This window comes from Anser anser (assembly GCF_964211835.1).
Source record: "Anser anser genome assembly, chromosome: 2".
Classification (NCBI taxonomy): domain Eukaryota; kingdom Metazoa; phylum Chordata; class Aves; order Anseriformes; family Anatidae; genus Anser; species Anser anser.
Window position 1 is genome coordinate 36,159,597 of NC_139721.1, and position 20,213 is coordinate 36,179,809.

At 40.2% G+C, this 20,213-nt stretch overlaps 1 protein-coding gene across 2 annotated transcripts in view; it reads left to right on the forward strand.

The window, feature by feature from the left end:
• The window catches only part of CPA6 (carboxypeptidase A6), an 84,871-nt gene extending 71,810 nt beyond the window's left edge, over window positions 1–13,061 (forward strand). The window contains exons 9-11 of one of the 2 annotated variants that reach the window (XM_083822327.1): window positions 4,060–4,262; window positions 9,400–9,529; window positions 11,130–13,061. In XM_083822327.1, the coding sequence (XP_083678453.1) occupies window positions 4,060–4,262; window positions 9,400–9,529; window positions 11,130–11,317 (521 nt within the window). In that variant the 3' untranslated portion in view covers window positions 11,318–13,061. The remainder of the gene's footprint in view (window positions 1–4,059; window positions 4,263–9,399; window positions 9,530–11,129) is intronic. The other variant, XM_083822328.1, reaches the window with a different exon arrangement.
• Window positions 13,062–20,213: the final 7,152 nt, after the last annotated feature.

Here is a 20,213-nt window from a genome sequence, read left to right on the forward strand (position 1 = left end):
GAATGGATCAGCTGAACAAGAAATGATATTTTATTAAAATCTTACAGCAAGATGATGCAACTCTCACACAGGAGTCAGCAGCCACACATGTTCTGGTGTAGCAGAAAGTAATAGCCCTTCATTGTGAAATACAGCATTATTCACCTGGTTCTTCTGCTGACCTGCTCTCCCATCTCAAGCAACTTCCTTCACCTCTCTGAAATTGTGTTTGCATGGTGTTAGCACAACAGTCCTCCCTTTGAACTATTCCTCTTCTACTGGAAATCTCCAGGGGTTTCCACAGTGCTCTCACTGCTTGAAGTAAGGTTAAGCACTGTGCAGTCTGCCTTTCAGCGGTTTGATTGACTAAATAGATTTTTGAAAATTGTAAGGATAAAAGTAAGTGTAAAATATCTGCTTGGGGGAATTATAAAAAGATGAGAGTGAACAGACGCATACATTCAATACAGTATGGACCAATACAGTATGGACCTTCCAATTTCTATCAATTCTACTTGCAGTAAAGAAAGGACTGACAAGGAAGCAGTTGCAGATGTTAGATGTTAGATGAGAATCTCTGCACCTCAGAAAACAGTCCTAGGGCTGCTATCACGATCTTCAAGGCAAATTTATGCTGCAAAAAGAATGTAAAAATGAACCAAAGTTCTGTATCATTGTTATTATCTTTTACTTACGTGCAAAAATCACAACTGCAGGTATTTTGGGGATGTGCTTTTACTGTTCAGAAGTCACTGGCATAATTGGAATGAACAGTTCTCTTAAAAATCTTCAGAGCCATACTGTAGTTACCTATCAGTGCAACATTAATATTCACACAGTGTGTTTTCTTTCTAGACCTAATTAATCTTTCTTAGGTTCAAATCACTCTGCTCCTCCCTCTTCCTGCTCCCCTGTATTTAAAACACTCCAACTGTGTTAAAACCTAAACACTTTTTACTCAGTCCTGAAAATGTTTGCTCTTTTTTCTGTAAAAGCAAACAAAAATCTAGGCTGAGTGAAACTATAGCTATACGCACACATTGTGTGTTGCCATCCACTACTTGTTAAATCTCTTCCCTGCACTATAAATGAAAGGCAGCTCCCCACCACAACTTTAAAAACTAAAAATTATTTCAAAGTTGCTCATCATCCCACTAAGCACATGCTCTGCTTTCCTTACTGGACCCTAAATTCCACCTGATTCTCTCTTTCAGCAGAAAATAAAGAGCTCTTTCATGGACAGGGCTGACGGGTGCTCAGAAGATCCTCACCTGGAGGCTTGTGTTCTCATTAATCTGACTCTAAATGAGGCAGAGAAGAATCTGGATCATATCACACTTTGAGGCTTGTAAAACCATGATGCATTTAAAATTTAATATGGCGTATGCTTGTAAAAAAACTTTTAATACAGTTCAGTCACACCTACAGTTTGCAGACAAGGCTTGAACTTCACTGCAGGACTCCCAGGCAGGTGTGTGGTGGCAGAATCCAGCCCCTGCAAAGCCACTGTGTGCTAGCTGCACTGAGCTATTTGGTAAAGATAGCACAGCATCCCTTCTGCTTTCCTCTGCCCTTCTAGTGCGGGACTTTGATGTAAGCTTTATGATGTTGCTTCTGTATTCTCTAGGGGCTGAAAAATGCGTTATATCACTGATTGTGATAGATACCGTTTTGCAGCCCCCCTGTGCCCAAACTAGTGCACAGAAATTGCACACAGCCCCAGGTGAATACTGACTGCAAGATCTCTGGTGTACAAATGTTCCTTGCAACATATATATATGTGCAGTAAGTAGCACAATGGTTCAATTCATGAGATAAACAGCAACTTTAAAGCCAATAATGAGGTACACAGAATTAAATCATTTCATAGGGCAAATCCAGAGAAAGGGTTTGCATCCAAAGCTCTGAGAAAGAAGCAGTGGGAATTAAATTTTGAATGCATCTCAATTACTAGAGCACCCCATTGCTCCCTGAGGACAGCACCCCACACTGACAGGAGAAGTGGTTGCAAGGAAGTTTGAGAATCATGCTTCAGCTTATCCATACCCCCAGTCTTGCTTCTGTACCCAATTAGACTTGGTTTTATCATTCTCTGCACATGCTTCCTTTGTACTTTTGATCTTATGATAGATGCTGGAGGATACCCTCAATATACTACCAGGTACAAAAATAAGGCAGCATGGTGATATTTAACACAATTCCGTTTTCTTCTCATGACTATAACTCTGAAATTTCACAGGAGTTGTTGATACATACTGTATCATTTTTTATTTCTTGTGTTACTGTAAAAGAACTTGCAGTACGAAAATTCAGGATATCCTTACACTGTCCATGGGCACCATGGAAACTCAGTCTCTTTACCACCAGCCAGCTTCACTTAAGGAAAAACATTAACTACAGCTGGGATTACAAGTGGCTCATGATAGTAGGCTGAGCAGTTTAGAGAATCTTTTCTTCACTAAAAGTCACTAAACTGAGTCATATTTTACCATTGGGTCATTTTAGTGTTAGCTTGTAGGATTATGCTTTTTATTAAAAAGGAGGCTCATTTTCATGGTTCAGCATAGAACACTGTTGTGGGCGATGAAGCATCCATTAACAACAACAACAACAAAAAAAACAGCGGCTCTGGAGGCTCTGTTAAATAGCTTTTCTTTAGCTATATTATCTGACAAGACATCAAGGCAGGGTGCTCTTGGGATCTGGATGACTTGGTGGCCATCTGTTCTGCAGGGAGGACACCATCTGCCCTCAACATAACCCTTCCATATCCAAGGCTATCTAAGCAGTAATACCTTTTGATATCCCCACCTGTGGCCATTGAATGATAGTCTCATTTTTCCTATTACAAATGAAGCTGCAGCGTGAAATTCTTCCACGCTTTATTTTTTTTATTTTTTTTTTTTGGCATTAGGATGATCGCATAACCCTGCTTTAGTTCATATTATTATGCATTCTCACACACTGCTTTTTTCTTATTATTTGAAGATGGGAGTACTTACTATACAAATGAAAGCCAATAAAGCACTGCTTTTGTAAGCCCCTTATGGTACCAGGAAATGTAGCAAACAAACTATTATTATTCTGCAGGTCAATGTGAAGCATGTGGCATTTAGAAATCACAGTGGATAAAAGAGCGCTATAGATTTGCATAAATATTCTTCTTTTAGGCCCAGGCCCTAAGCTGTAAATGAGGTGGTGGCTTAGAACCAGAACTGCTATGTGATAAAGGAGCCACTACCACGCCTCCTTTTCTGAGTTTCATCTCTCACTACCTCATGGGATATTACACATAGGTTTCACTTCTGTAGCTTACTGCCACCTGAGCACAATGATGCAGTGAAAGAAATCCTCACTGTTGGGCCCTTGCCCCTTTTTGAAAGAAAAATAAGCCCTGTGCAAGCTGAGATTATTTCTATTTTAGTTAACTGAGCAATCATCCTATGCAGCTCATCATTTTTTTCCCATAAGGTTTGCGAGAGTAAAAATAGGCAGTAGTCAGGGACTATTCTCATGTTTTAAACGAGTCTCAAAGGTAATGCATGTCGAGGTTATCTACCTACCATTGCAGCTATCACTGCATAAGCCGGTACACTAAACTACTCTTAAGGGCTAAACTGGTCTGGGCAGCGACTAGTGAAAAATCTCCATGATTCCTAATAGACCAACTGAAACCCCTCACTAGTTTTAATAAAACCTCCATGCCGGAGTGCTATCATAAAGTGTGCCCCTCGTATGGAAAGCTAATGAAGAAAATACAATGTAGTCAGGCTCTCCTTTCCTGTTTGGGTTAAAAATACATCCTCTGGGGAGAACTGCATGCAGTTGGCCACTTGGCCACTTGGTGTGTTTATTAGATGGACAAGCAGATTGCTGTACTGAGGTCCCACTGGCTGATGCCCATCATTCACAAAAAAAAGCAATTTGTTTATGGCTTTTCATGCTTTTGCACAGAGGCTAAGCAATTTGTTTATGGCTTTTCATGCTCTTGCACAGAGGCTCACATAAGGCTGAGCCAGGAGTTGACCCATAGAAATTCTCCGTGATCGCTCACCGTCAGCTTTCTCATTCCATCTCTAGATGAAGGTGCTTCATTTCACCCATGCGATGACACCTACTGTGGTCCCTACCCTGAGTCTGAGCCTGAAGTAAAGGCTGTTGCTCATTTTCTCCGCAAACATCGGAAACAAATAAAAGCCTATTTGTCCTTCCACGCATATGCACAGATGCTGCTGTACCCTTACTCTTACAAATATGCAACTATTCCAAACTTCAGTTGCGTGGTAAGTACATTATGGCTGGGGAGAATACACTTCCCTATATAACATTTTTTGGTACATTTTCATTTTGAGAAGAGAGTTGTTTCCTCAATGCATTGCACATATTTAATATTGAGGAGTATTTGTTCTGGATCCGTTTACAATCTGGTTTCTGATTAGATAGCCTTCCCTCAAAGTGAGTCAGCAGTAATTTGATTTAAATGGTATAGTGCCTTCCATTCATCAGTCCCTGCAAATTACCCTATAGGATAAATCCCTGGGTTTTAATTATAGTTATTATCATTTTATTTAATTAACAGTAATGGGAATTATGTAGTTAAGTCCCTGGGCATCATCTAGCTGATATTCTGTCCCTTCATGCTCAGAACTGGAACACTTGAAGCACAAAGAAGATCATCTTCTATTTTATGGCCAAAATAAAATTGAAATGGTTTACGTTTATTGATTAGAAGAGAAATCTCATAGATTTCACCAAAAATAAAGCTTCTATTGCCTTATGTATCAACCTGCTCAGACGTAGCATTTTTACCACTTTAAGACAAGCAGTTAATTAACATCAGGTGCTTTAGAGCTTTTGTTTATTAGGAGAATAAATTAATAGTATATTTTTTGATGCAAGCTTATTGATTTACTAATATGTACTTTTCATGTATTCTATGCTCATCCAAATGCAGAAGAGCTATTCCCCCTGCTTGCAGTGTGAAGTCTTCTTTGAGCCAGACTCCTGTGCATAAAACCCTCCCTTTAGCCTATTCTCTTAGGGAAATGTTGCTCAAGCTTCACTTGCTCTTTGCTCCTGCTCACAGATGCATATTGCAGCAATCAGTAACCACCGTCTTTCTTTTGCTTTGTCCATACATCTCTCATTCTGGCCTTGAAAGCTGCAGTGACATTTAACTTACTAGTTTAAGCTAGTTTACTCCAGAAGGAGCTTAACTGCATCTTACATTTATCCTGTGCAGAATAAATGATGTTGTCGGTCCCTGGAGATTTGCTGAAGTTTCACTGAGCTGCCCTCTCAGGAGACTGAGCAGCCAGCACTGCACAAACTGAAGCCTCTTTGTTGGTTTATTTCTGTTAAGACACTTAATTTCATGAGTTACTAAAATTTCTCCTGTCTGATGTCATTCTTGGGAAATAGAGCAAATTACAAGTTAGCTATGCAGGCAAAGGAGCTAAAAATATGAACATGTGGAGACTGGCAATCAAACTCTGCACTGACTCTGATTAAATCCATGAACCTTGTTTTTATTCTACCTTCTCCACCCTCTTTTGGGGAGTGGGAGTGGCAAAGGGAAAGAAGAGCTTCCCAGACGAACTGGTAGCTATTAATTACCAAAAAATGTAGACTGGGAATTGAAAACCCCAGGATCTCACTTCTTCGAAAACCAGCAGGTGCAAGCATCCTTTTATTTTAGAACAGACAAGACAGCAAAAGGTAAAGACATAATCTTAGGAAGAATCAGCATCTCCTCTGCAAGATGATTGCTGGGTATCAACAGTACCAGGAGTAATGTGAGACAACAGCAGACACAATGTTAGGAAATTCATTTGAAGGAAAATGGACCGCTGAGAGCTTTCATACATACCAATATATCTTCAATACATGTTGTTCTTGTTGCTTGATGGCTATTTCCTTTCTGAGAGAGAAACTGCCCCTCAGTGCACACACTCTACTTTTCCATCCAGAGCTTTTAAACCAAAGGAGTCCATCTTTGGTGAGTGATAGGTGTGCCCTGAGTTTGTGAGGCCTTGGATCAGGCTTTGCATCAGAGGGAGTTTAGGTATGGACCTAAAGTGACACAGAAAGACACTGGTTTAGACAACAGCCCTGAACAGGTGTAAGTCAAATACCAATTCTAAATGTTCTGCCAGTGCTTGACTCTGGCATTGGTTTTATTGCAGTGGGGCAAAAAGGAGAGGGAGGTTGGAATAAGAAGCTGAAGTGATTTCCTGTTATGTAGAAAGTTTGGTATGGGGGGGTTATAGTGGAAATGAATGGAATACTGTTGCTTAGTTATTTATGTGTTCTAATATTTGCTTACAGCCAAAGGCTCCGTCACCCAGCGGCTCCTAAATGAATAATCTTTAATATTTGAAGTGACTCAAACGGTGACTTAGGCTGAGGTTCCAGACTCTCCAGTTCTCTTGGAGATTTACAGTGAGATGGAAAGTGGCTGTCTCTGCTTCCTGCTGCTGACGGAACAAGCTTTGCTGGTCCACGTGGACTCCACATGCACAGCAGATAAATAGCAGTTGGAGTTAACAGGGGGCCACAATTAATCCCAGGCTAAAGAAAGGATGTTTCTGTCTGGGTCGTGTCATTCTAGAGAGCTGTCAGTTACCATTTCAGTTAAAGCGTTCAATTATTCAGAGCTGCTTTGAAACTGGAGAGCTGCGTACTGATCACAACATGCATATTCTGGGCTAATTCAGGCACAAGTCTCCTATTAACACTCTCCTAAAATCTGTCCTTTTAAGATACTTAAAATGAAAGTGTACTTTAAGATTGGAAAAAAAAAAAAAAAAAGGAAAAAAAACGGCAAAAACATTCATCCACCTAGAGAGTTTTAAATTTCACCTACTGTTCACTCCTTTTTTTTTTCCTGTACAGTCACTTGCAATAGTGTTTACAGTGAGCTTATATGGCATGACTGAGTTTGTGTATCTCCCTGTAAAAATCTGACAATTGCATGTGAAGCTTTCTCCTTGAGGGGGGTGTTCAAGGGCTGGTTGCCTGGATTTATTCACGGTGAGATCTGCACAGTGTGAACTGTCCCCCTTCGGTACGTAACTCCAGCAGGGGAAGTGAGCAGCATCCCTCCAGGCGAAGAGCAGTGCAGGGACACCTGCCTACATGCCAGACACACACTTGGGTCCCTCCTGGGCTGACCTTCGGGCAGTTGCTGCCTCTGCGCAGGACTCAGTGCTGTTGTGCTGTTTTAAAATGGGAATTGCCAAAGGATTTCTTCAGAACGATTTCGACAGGGCTTGCCTGTTTTCTGTCATTGCTGTAGGACGTGTAACTCATGTGGGGAGTGTTCTCTCTCAGAGCTGTGTTCTCCTTTCCATGGCACATTTACTGGGATGACTGCTGCACTGTCGCAATGAAACCCCTCTGCCCTCACAGGATCTGACACCTCCTGCCCCATCAGGGTCCTGTGTGCATCATGACTCACAAAAGTTGAGGCATCTGCATGTGTAATAGGAGGAACAGTCCCAAAAGACAGTACTTCCCTCTGTTTTGGGCCTCCCGCCACCTCCTCGTGTTTGGTGCGGGGTGAGTCAGAAACTGCCCGTCAGCACCAGCTGGCTCCCAGGTCCCAGCCCTGCAGAAGCGCACGGCAGCACTGACTTGAGCAGTTCCTGCCTTCGTGCAGCCTCTCATGGAGGTGGTGTGAGGAAGACAAGAGACAAACTGAAAATATCAGGCCAGAATCTCCAGCACAATCTACCTTGTGCTGAGAAATGAACAAACCAAATCCAGTTGTGTCTAACAGATTTCCATAATGGGGTAAAAATTTCTTTTTCTGTTGGGCAAGGGCTGGACAAGCTAGGTAAGTGGGCCCATGTGAACTTAATGAGGTCTAAGTCTAAGTGCTGCATCTGGTTTGGGGCAATCCCAGACATGAGCACAGGCTGGGAGAAGAACTCACTGAGAGCAGCCCTGCAGAGAAGGACTTGGGGGTTCTGGTGGACAAAAAGCTCGACATGAGCCAGTAGTGCGTGCTTGCAGCCCAGAAGGCCAACTGTGTCCTGGGCTGCATCACCAGAGGGGTGGGCAGCAGGGCGAGGGAGGTGATTGTGCCCCTCTTCTCTGCCCTTGTGAGGCCCCACCTGGAGTGCTGCATCCAGGTCTGGGGCCCACAGCACAAGAAGGGTGTGAGGCTGTTAGAGCAGGTCCGAGGAGGGCCACAAAGCTGATCAGAGGGCTGGAGCACCTCTCCTATGAAGAAAGGCTGAGAGAGCTGGGGATGTTCAGCCTGAAGAAGAGAAGGATCCAGAGAGACCTCATTGCAGCTTTTCAATATTTAAATTTGGCTTATAAAAAAGGAGAGCAAATTCTTACACAGGCAGATAGTGATAGGACAAGGGGGAATGGTTTTAAACTAAAAGAGGGGAGATCTAGAGTAGGTGTAAGGAAGAAATTCTTTATGCAGAGGGTGGTGAGGCACTGGCACAGGCTGCCCAGAGAAGCTGTGGATGCCCCATTCCTGGAGGTGTTCAAGGCCAGCTTGGAAGGGACTTCGAGCAACCAGGTCTGGTGGGAGGTGTCCCTGCCCATGGCAGCGGGGTTGGAACTAAATGGTATTTAAGGTCCCTTTCAACCAAAGCCATTCAGTGGTTCTATGATCCTATGATTCTCCAGGATCCTTTCCTTCGAGATCATAATATTCCTTTTCCTTTCAAATATGTGCATCCTTTCTATGGGTTTGCAAGCACTATTAAGCAGTATTCATGTGTGACCCTCAGGATTTGCCATGCACCAGGCCTCTTGCACAGTTTCAGAGGATACCATGAACCTCCTACACAGCCTGTATCCATATGGATCTTGAAATGTAGGTGCTCATTTTCCCCACACAGCACTGAATCTGTACTTCTGCAATAGTGAAAATAGATCTCCAAGCCTATGTTTTCTGGTCCCAGAGAAAGTTAGACCAGCGGTGGATATTCTCCAGTCTACCAAAGATTCAGGAGTGGAATTTGCCTCTTTCCTTCTTCCTACTCTGCTCAGTGAACCACTGTGGAATGAAACCTTCAATCACCAGCAGAAATGAGGTTTAGTAGACTGGGAAATATATCTGCAGATGTTGGCAGAATACGCTTGCATAGCTTTTAAAATGCCTAAAAAATGGCATATATACACCTATAATTAGAAATATTTAATGGCTGACCATTCACAGTGCAGTGAGCTTTTTTATGCCATGAAAATACTGAATCAAGTTCTTAGTGTTAGGGAATTACTGTCAATAAAAATAAATAATGCATTTCTCACTTAAAATCATTTTAGTTTGGTTGCTGCAGATTTACGGAACAGGGCATTGCGCCGGCAATCAACAATCCATAGCTCAGGCTCCAACCCCACTGTAGTATTTAATTCAGAACCTAATTTATGCATTTGTTTTTCTCCCCCACACAGGAATCTGCAGCCTATAATGCTGTTAACGCTCTTCAGTCTGCCTATGGTGTAAGATACAGATACGGTCCTGCATCTAGCACTTTGTGTGAGTTTCCCTCCAGCACAAGTTTACGACTTTCACCTAGCTATAGTAAGAAGGAGACTACCTTTGTTATTACATAGGAAGCAAATGCTGTTTAAAGTGAACTTTGCTCCAGTTGTGGATGGTGAAGAAGGCGGAAAAAGTTTTGTAACTGACACAGTCAGTTGATTGCAGTAAGAATAAGTCAACTGATGCAATAAAAGAGAGTAAAATGCAATGCATTTTGGAGGGGAAATCCAGCAAGTAACACGTTCAGAACATATCAAAAGAGATTTAAATAAATAAATCAGAAGATCTGAAGAAGCGTATCTTTACCAGATACTGTAAATGCATTACTAAGTTATAAAATATTTGGGAGAAAATAATTCAAAGTAGTTTTCAGCTTTCACTATTACTTTGCCTTTCCCTCTATGCACTTGTGATAGATACAGCTGTTCATGAGCTCCTTCTAAAATTTAAGATGATCTCCATAAAACTTAGGTTTCAAATGCCTCAGTGTCTAGATGATGGTAACTGATAGCAACAGTATCTTTACTTGGATATCTTCCGTTTTTTCAGAGGGTGACTTCAAATGCATTTTCCCCTATAAACAGAGTAACTTTAAAATATTCTCTTTAAATATGTAACAACATTTGTCAAACAAGCTCCCCATGCAGATGGGGAAAAGGAAATGAAGTTCAATAGGTTTCAACGAGAAGTGATTCTCTTTACCAAAACTATGAGGCCTGAATTCTCTTGGTAAGACCAACAGGCTCTGAAAAAAAAGTGAGGAGCTTAAGTAAATAGCAAGATCTTTACCAAGTAAGCTCCTGCATCTCCTTTGCTGTTGCTGTGTTTTGGTTGGAGCTCTACACATCACACTTTATCGTGGGCCCCCATCTCACAGCACAGTCATCGTCTTGTGCTCTTTACAGTGCAGTCATTTGCTGCGTCGAAGGAAGAGCAGTGTGAATTAATGCTAGAATTGCACAGAAGAAAGCAGGCCACATAGGAGATGGATCTTTATATAAATATAAGTGTCTTGGGTAACCAACATATGGAGATAATGAAAAGCATAAGAAACATACTTCCTCTGGAAGGTTTGTTAATATTAGACACCACCTATGCAAATGCTCTCATACTGTAAGGAAATCATGAGACGAGACAGAAATTAAGAGAAAAGAATTTTAAAAGCACTTTTAAAAGAGAATGTATTTTACTTTATCATCTTTCTCCCTTCTCCTTGCAAAGGAATTGCCTTAAAAAAAAAAAAAAAAAAAAGCTAGAAGCATGGAGAACACAGTTCCAGCTGAGAGATCTTTGTGGAAGCAAAGCTCTGGTACAAGAACAGTTTGGGGCTGTATACTAAATGTTCATTTTATTGAAGTTTCTCTGTACACAGAGAAGTCAGTTATTACTTTTTTCATGTGAAAATCGAGGGCCTAATCCTGTATTGGGCCGAGAACTTTACACAAGGAGCTGGGTGCCCATACCCCTCTCTGAAGGGTGTTTTGGGTCAGGGAGCAACAGCTTGCATTGTAACTGTAGTCACTGTGTGCTGCAGACAAAATACCACAATAACTGTCCAGTGCTTTCAACATGACCTGCACTGAACTGTTGTGTTGTTTTTTTTTTTTTTTTTTACTTTTCTCTGAATTCTTTCTTTCAGATGTGAGTTCTGGCAGCTCTATGGACTGGGCCTACAAAAACGGTATCCCCTATGCATTTGCGTTTGAGCTGCGCGACACCGGCCATTTTGGATTTTTACTTCCTGAGACGCTGATCAAACCAACCTGCACAGAGACCATGCTTGCTGTTAAAAATATAACTCTTCATCTGCTGAAGAAATGTCATTGAGAGCTATTTCTAGGATCTGAAATTAAGGGCTTTACTTCCAGCATCAATTCCTTTCAGCACATTTACTTGTCACAGTAAGCTTAGGCTTATAGAAGCTATAGAAGGTAACAGGAAATATGGTATTGTTTCTACCAGACTCACCTGGCCAGAAATAGAAAAGAAAAACAAACATTTATTTTTTACTCTACAAAAGTCCCTGAAGTTGATATAGTAACTTAGTTTTCCATTTGGTGTAACATATTTAGTTCTTTTTGCATTAAAGCTTTGATTCTCTGCCAGGGACTTCACTGGGGCAGGTCCAGGCCCACATACAGGTGCTTGAAAGAAAACTTAATTTCTAGAGTGTCTTTGGCCTTACTGCTTTCCCAAACAGGACTTCCCTCACGGAGTCTCTTGAATCAGGGGATAAAATTAACCTTCATGTATATGCACTCTGTGTCCCAACACAGGCCTGTGTCTATAGCAGTAAATGGCAGTGCAGTATATAGTTGCAGCTGGACATGCTACAGGTAGCAACGTGTCTTCTTTCTGCATTTATACGTACATATGTATATGCACTTTTCTGATTTTTATTCATATAATGCAGGAATTTGACCTAAGGTTTCCTTTAACTGTTCAGAAATGACGACTTTCAAATGTATATATTGGGGTGGACTAAAAATCAACATACTGCCCTTGAAAATGTAACTTCCCTCAAGATATGTAAGAATTATAATAAAATATTATTGAACTATACAATACCCTGCTTTATGGAGAGACCATAGCTGACAAAGCAAATTGCCATGACTAGGAGCTTGGAACCAGGCAGGTGACTGGTGCTTCTGGGTTTTGCCATAGTATATGCCCATTTCTACCAGCTGAGGACCTAGCCTTGACCTGTAATTACAATGTTAACTGATGTTTTATTCATCAGTATTCTTACAGTGAGTTCTGTAACTCTGTGGCTATGTGGCTGCTCTTCTTGGAAGTCATATTTTTTGCATGCTTTAAAGGAATTAATAATAGATTGTTAAGTGAGATGGAGGTGAAACAGGAGCTTTACAGCTGAAAGAGAGAAAATAAGCACCATGTTTGAAAGAATAATAATAAATGCACAGAGAATTTAACAACTCGTTGAGGTTTTGGGGGTACTTTTAAAATACTATTTTTTTCATGTTATTATATCTGCAAAAGCATATATTTTACTTTATTAATTTTGAGCTTAATCGTATGCCATAACATGTTAAATAAAATGTATTTGTTAATAAAATTATCAAAGGCTTTTGTAATGTTCTTCATATTTTATTTCATTGTTAAGCCTTAGTTCATGGTTTTAACAATTTTCTGTATCTGTAAAACATTACTGACAGGTACAATACTTTAAAAAATCTACACCCTCTCTAGATACGTACTTGAACTTAGTAAATGTGCAACATTTATGAGACTAGGGAGCACTATATTTAAATAAGAATGCTATTGTCTTCAGGACTTCAAAAGGCAATCAGTGAGCAAAGATGACAGAATCCCATTCTATGTAAGTTTAACATTTTGTTAATAAAATGTATTTATTTTAAGCAAACTTTCTGAAAGCTTGTCCAGACTTGATTAGTTCAGAGTTGTTTGAGTAATGCAAGTTTCTAATACGCTTTAATTAAAATCTAGGTAATGGAAGCTCTAAAAAATATCTATCCAATGATCATCTCCCATTTGCTTATGACCATAATCATTACATATTTTGAAGACTGCAACAACAGGGTCTTGTTATGCACAAATTCTTGACAATCAGTCCTGGTTGTGGTGTAAATTAAATATTAGCACCAATTGTCAAGAGTTATCCTGGATTTAAGTAATAAGATTAAACTATTACAAGGACACGTGGAACAGAAGTGAAGGACAGAAGGTGTGAGAGATGCCTAATCAGCAGGAGACAATTCATCACTGGATCGCAACCTTTGTACAACCTTTTCCACCTAGAGGCCAGAAGAAACCAGATTCAGATGTGATGGATTGATTGCTGCTCATAGTTTAACGGTTCATCACATGAAACATTTCAGATTTATCTTCATACCATCACGTCTCCACTGTTACTGAAAAGTAATTGAACTCTTGGAGAAAAATAAAAGAAAAAAGAAAAAGAAAACTGGTTTTATTAACAAAAGGTCCTAACATTTTAGATGTGGTTGACCTTGGACAAGAATAATTGCAGGTAGTCCTACATTTATCTAAGAAGCTTTGACATTTAGAAGTATTTGATTTTAAAAACGTTCGATGAATAAAGCTATGTCCTGGCATCTGGGTGGACTGAGCCTGAATACTGCTTTACATGCAACTGAAACCTCTGAGCTGAGCTGAGTTTTGAAAACCTTTCTATGCAGGATAATTCAGTGCTCCATAGCTGAATACAAGTGTAAACAGTCTCTGAGTCCTTTAATTTCAGGGTCACTAAAGCTGATCAAAAAGACACTCCGCAGAAAAGAGCAAACCCTATTTCCTGAATTAAGAATTTGTAAGAAAATTAATCAGCAAGAGTGATTCTAAATAGAGCAATTTACCCTAAGGCAAGAATTCTTATAACAGCTATTTGGATATGGAACAACAGCCTTTTTGACTTACAAATGTTACTTCTCTGAACATTTCTTTCTTATCTCTATAATTACTTACATCTCTTCCCTTTCTACTTCTCTTCAGCAGACTTTATTGCCCATAGGACAACAGAATTGGTAGCTGGTTTTAAGAAAGATGAGTTTATGTTATGATGATAGGTGTAGTTTATCATTCAAATAAAAAGCACATGAACAGCAAAACAGTGGTTATTAATCTGGCAGTCAAAATCAAATATATAATCATTATGTGAAATCCAGGAGTTGAACATCCTTCTTTTGCTTATTGATAGAATAAATATAACTGCTTCTGTAAATTGGAAAAAATGCTCAGACAAGGTTTTGTGAACATCTGTTCTTTTCTCTGCTAGCTTTTATGTTTTAAAAACACAACTCAGGTAAATTAGCATGAAGGAAACAGGCCTATGCCTCTGAAAGTCACCCTTCTCAACCACAAAAAAATTATCCCAAGTGTGAACTTTAACCCAAGTGTGGGTTATTAAAATTAACCCAAGTGTGAAGATTCCGAATGACCTTGAATTGTTATTCATAAATTGTTAAAAAAATTACCTTTATATGTTGAAAAAGGTACTGAGTTTCACTGCAAATCTTGAACAAAGAACATAGGGCAAAGCTCCCCATACCTTCTTCAGAAGTTGCTTCAAAAAGGCCAATGCATTTGGTTACCCATGTAACACGTAAAGCCTCCAGAAAAATGCAATTCTTTTTTTTTTTTTTTTAATGTCTGAAATTTGAGCAGAAAGATTAAGAATGACCTTCAATGCCAACATGCATTTACTTGGAAACAACCAGTACCAGTCAGCTTGTCTACAAAATAAATTGCAGCATGCAGATTGCACTATCTACTCGAGGACTGCACAAAAATGCTTATTGAAAACACTACACATAATTCTTTAGGCTGAGAAGAAAGCAGCATATTTCCTACCAAAAACAGGTTAATATTTAACCACTCTAGTTTATTCATGTTAAACAATACCATCCCTTTTTATGTTTACATTTAATTTTATGGCATTGCTCAAAGAATAAGATATTCAGTAGCATGAGTTGAGCAGTATATTTGTAAGCCCTTTGACATCCTTTTCTTTCTCTGAGTGAAACTACTGTATCATTTCTATAGCTCAGTGTTGGAGCAGTCACATTCATTGTTAGTCTCATACATAATGATTTAACTTTTTTTTTTTTTACTTTTTGTGACTAAAAGCCAAATGTTACCAGTTTCATTCAGTTCTTAAGTGTTGGTAAAACACCAGAACAATATATCAAATGTATAGAGATGAAACTACACTTCTGCTGAAGAAAAGAGAACAGAAATCTAAATAAACCTCAGAGAGAGCTTTAAAATATGAACCCCATTACATTGATTATATTCCTTTGAAAACATTTTTAAACAGTCACCACGCCAAATACCTTTTTTAAAACCTTGTCTCCACAGAAAATATGGCATGCTTAATGTATGTCCAATTTTCATATTCATTCATGATAAAAGTTTAAGATCCAAAGAGATGTAATTGTTTCCCCCTATCAAAGTAGGAGGAAATCTGTGTGCAGACTCACTTGCGTTCTGGCTGATTAAATCAATAGACCCTCCATCCACATCAGCACCATGGAGTCAGGAGTACTGATGCTGGTTGTTGGTCTGCCATGGATGAAGGTTAACTACTCCAGAGTGGCTTTCACGCTCCTCAGCTGAATGCGCCCATCACCCTACCTGTGATGCACACCTTGAGCAGCTGGTCGGAAACTCACACTTTTAAGTGGTGTCAAAGGAGCCTGCCTTAACAACAAGGTCTTCTTTTAGTATCTGCAAATTTGGGATAACCAGGGTTAACCTGTGTGAGCAGTGAGCTCATACAGGGTTCTTCTTAGCAAATAAAGAAGTGTTTGGTGCAATAAGTACATCTTCAACCCAGAAGCCCCTAAATGCTTGTCCCTGCCCAACAAGCAGCAGTGGTCAACCAGAAAGTTGCGGCTCTCTGCGTGTGCAGATCCTTTCAAATGCTCTCTGAAAACACTGAGTCAAGCACAGCAGGGCTTGCCCTTGGACTGGGACATCAGGGAATGCACTCATAAATAATAGATTCAATTGTTAATTAAAAAATTCTGCCACTGTCCCCAGCCATGCAGAAAGTGCATGCATGTGACAATGAAGATCCATCCTTTGCAACAAAGACAAGGATAATGTTCGTCATAGTTCCTGTCTGCTCCGAGATTCCTGCTATCCTACCACTGTTTGGCATTAATGAAAAAGATGTGGGCAGAATAGCCATAACAGGGAGCTATTTTAATCTCTCCCCAGGTCTGTAGGAGTGCATACTTTAACTGAAATAATGGATAACTGGTTCTGAAATAAATATTGTGGTATGACTGTGAGCAGGTGTTTTAGTCTTTTGTGCTGACTACTAAGTGCCAGGCTGTTCCTCTGCCTACCAGTATGGCTTGATGCTGGGTGCAGGAGGGGGTGGGAGTGTCTCTTTCTTTAACCAAATAATTAACCTTTTTTCCTTTTTATTTTTTTTAACTAATTCTGAGCAGAATATGAAGCTACATACGTCTGAGAAAGTTTCATTTTATAACAGAATTTTCAATTTTCTTGAAAATAATGTATCTGTTTGAATCACAACCAGAGTTTAGATGGCTCATTGTCTTCAACATGCTATAACTGAAAAAGACAGTATAGCAGTCTGAAAATCTCAGCCAAAATGACTGATCCACTTACTGTTTCATTTTATTTTGTTTCTAGATTGAGAAAATCTGGGTTGACTGGGCTGAATCAAAGCAGTTCAGTCAAAAAGCTGTGTTAAGTGTTCTGTGCTTAGTTAGCTAGAAATAGCTGGGGGTTTTGTTTTAGTTTTTGTTGTGTTTTTTTTTCTTTTTTTTTTTTTAAAAAAAAAGGTATATTTAAAGTTCTTTACTAATTGCCTTACTCTGAATTAAATTACTGCATGCACTGAGCTTAATACGGTTTGGGCTGAGGTATTGTTATTTTCCTGGGAACCAGGAAGCCTCCTAAGGGTTAAACGAGTGGCATGCCTGCCTCTGCGGTAGGAGAAGCAGAGCTGCTGTTTGGCCTTGTTAGCACAGAATCTATCAAAAAGGCAAAATGTACTTGAGCCTTATCTCACAGGATAAATTTGCTACCTCACGCTGTGCGCGTCTCCACTTCCCCTCCTCCATTTCAAAACCGAAGTGAGTCCTGTCTGTCGGTGATGACTTCGGGCTCTAACAGCTTCTAACTTTCAGGACTAAATTTAAATGGTGAACCTGTTAAAATGTGTGAACTTCCCCACATACCTACGCAGCTCGGTTCACACACAAACAAGGCGTCCGTCTGCGCAGCGTGTGCTGACTGAGGGTTTACGTAACGGCGTGGCTGCGACTCGTGGCAGCCACAAGGCCGCAGGTAGCAGGCAGCGTGTGCTGGGCTTCCCCGCTCCACACACTGCAAGCACCCCAGTTCAGCCACTTCGTCTGGTGCCTTAGAGCCCCCTGTGCTATATTACATTGGTGCAAAACCCAAAGCTCTTCTCCCAGGGCTGCTGTGGGTCTGCTATCATTACCACCTAGGAACCCTGACCACAGGCTGTACCCTTCGTGTGCTGCCCAGCACAGAGCTAAGGGGTCAGGTTTTGCTACCATGAACACCCACCCAGCTTTGGGCAGAGGCTGTGATAAGGTGTTACACCCTCAACTGACAGCTGGCTGCATCCCAGAAAGCCTTTGTTATCTTGTGGGTTACGAAGAAGGTCCTGTGTCACTGCCCAGAGTGAACAAAGGGGTGTCTGAGCTCTTCCTGTAGAGGCTGGTAAGGCTTCAGGAAGGCCCTGGGGAGCCTACAGGCCACCAGGATTTGTGTCTTCAGCCTATGAGCAATTCTTCCATATACTATGCATTTTCAGGAACACATTTTTAAAATCATAATTTTAAACAAAACAAGAAAAAAAAATCTTATATTAAAACTGTAGCACTTATTTTAATGAGGTTTCTTTTTGGAGGAGCTGAGGTAGAAGTGACCTGAAGCTGCTGCTATCCTGAAGGATGTTTAGGGATTCAGAGGATGCAGTCCACTTGCCGTCAAATGTACACCTACCGACCCCGCAGATGATAACTGCAGCCTTCAGGATATGTCTCAGCAGAGACCTCACAGCAAACCTGTCTGAAGAACAGGCTACTCTTCAGAGAGACGTTTTGATGCTGATGAATGTGGGGAAGTTCATCTATAAATCTCCCCTCTTGAGCAGAGAGTAGGAACATCATGTTTCCACACCTGTCAGGACTGCATTTTTCAAAAAAATGTTAAAATCTACCTCAGAGTTTTAACAGAGCAAGGAAGGTCCCCGTTCATTTCACACTTCCCTGCACTTCAGCAACAAGGAAGGCTCCTTGGCTGGTGTGCCTGGCTGCACTTCCACCGACACCCAGCCCGTCAGAAAGAGCAGCATTTAAAATCACTGGAATCACTGTCTTCTTTTTCTTTTGCCTCTGTATCTTAAACAATCCACCAGTGCTAAAGCCTGAATATGCACAAGAATAACTCTTGTCCATTTAGGTGTCTGTTGAAGGGCAGAGAAAAAGCTGATTTCTTAAAAAACTCCTTTTTTGGATTCAGTGATTTCCATTTTGCAGAAAACCGGCAGTCTGTATGTACAAAAAAATAAATCGTGGAAGGCAGATGATTTGTGAAAAGTTTTATCCACAGACATACTAAGTACAGTATATATCATCTTCAGACTCCAATTCTGAATGCACGGACCCAAGGCAGACTGGCTGAAGCATGTTTTCCATTTCACTCAGTATCAGGTAGACTAAAAACAAAGGACAGAAGTCTAACATGGGGTAAGAGAAAAAGTCCAAATTAAATAGCAAGACTGTAGGCCCCAAGAGCAGCAGACATTATTTGGATGAGTTTAAAAAGGCATTTTTATTTTTAACCAGCAATAGTGAAGCACCAATACTTAAGAAAGATGAAAGGAAAACAACCATGTGGGATAATTAGAGGACTGCTGGGTCATATGGCTTACTGGGAGAGCAAATGGCTAGAAACAGATGAAAAACTAAAGTTAGACAAAAACTAGCAAACAAGCAAAAACTAATCATTTTAGATTGAATGGCACTCTGTGAGAAGCATAGAAATAAATTCATCCTGAAGAAACGTAAGTAAATGGATACTGCTGGGATTATTTCTAAGGTAAAAAGCAGAGGGCTGAAAGGACACTAAAATCTAGAAAATCGCTTCTCCATGAATCTGATGATGTCAGAGCCCTCAAACTTCTCTTACCTAAAAAATAACTTACCATTGGAGTACTCCCATGTGGACAAGATTAATATTCAAGAATCCTCTGACATAATTAATTTTTAATGTTTGTGGATATTAGCGAAGAGGTGAAGGAATACAGTAATGCCTCCCCTGTCAGTCACAAGATTTCTCACTCAGCACAGGTTGGCACCTTTATCTCCACCTCTCCAGCTGTACATGGGGATAAACCTCAACACAGCAGAAGCGGATGCCTATCTGCTGTGTGAAGAAGCAGAGCGGCAGATTCCATACAGACGTAGCAGAAGTAATCTGCATTACATTTGGGGAGTATTTCCACAGGGGCATGTGGAAAAGTGTAAAAATCACCATGTATCTGCTGCAAGATATTGGAGACTGAGAGGTAAAGAGAGTTAAGATTAGCTTCCTTTATGGAAAACCTCACTTTCCGTAAAATTCATCTAAATACTGATCCCACTGCATAGTAGAAGAGTATTTCTACTCCACTTTTCATTAGAAATCCGTTACGTGATTTTTCTCCATTCCTCTGCATTGCAATGCATTTTCATAAGTACACAGCTTTTCAAGAATAGATTTGTATTGTAACTGAAAAGGATATAGTTGCAGCACCATCAATATACAGCATGAAGTTAAAGACATGCCACAAATTCCAAAAAAGCATCACTGGAACCCAGAAGATGAGACGTATACGGGAATGTTTCCATGGAAGGCTCTCCCAGACTTGACTAATCTTAACAATGTGCATCTATTTAAATGGCACTTTATGCTCAAATCCACTAGACTATAGAAGCCAAAGCTGCAATGAAAGGGAAAACTACTGGATATCTATCATTTTGCTTGCCATCCAGTGTGGGAAATTATTTTAACACAGCAAGAGTCAGTTTATTTATTTAAGATATAAGTGCATACCTTTTAAAAAAGAATAAATAAATAAGTCTTTAAACTCTGCAAAATTCTTTGTCATACAAAAGAATGTTACTTATGAAGGTTCACATACACATCAACTATAAATATAGCAGTGCTT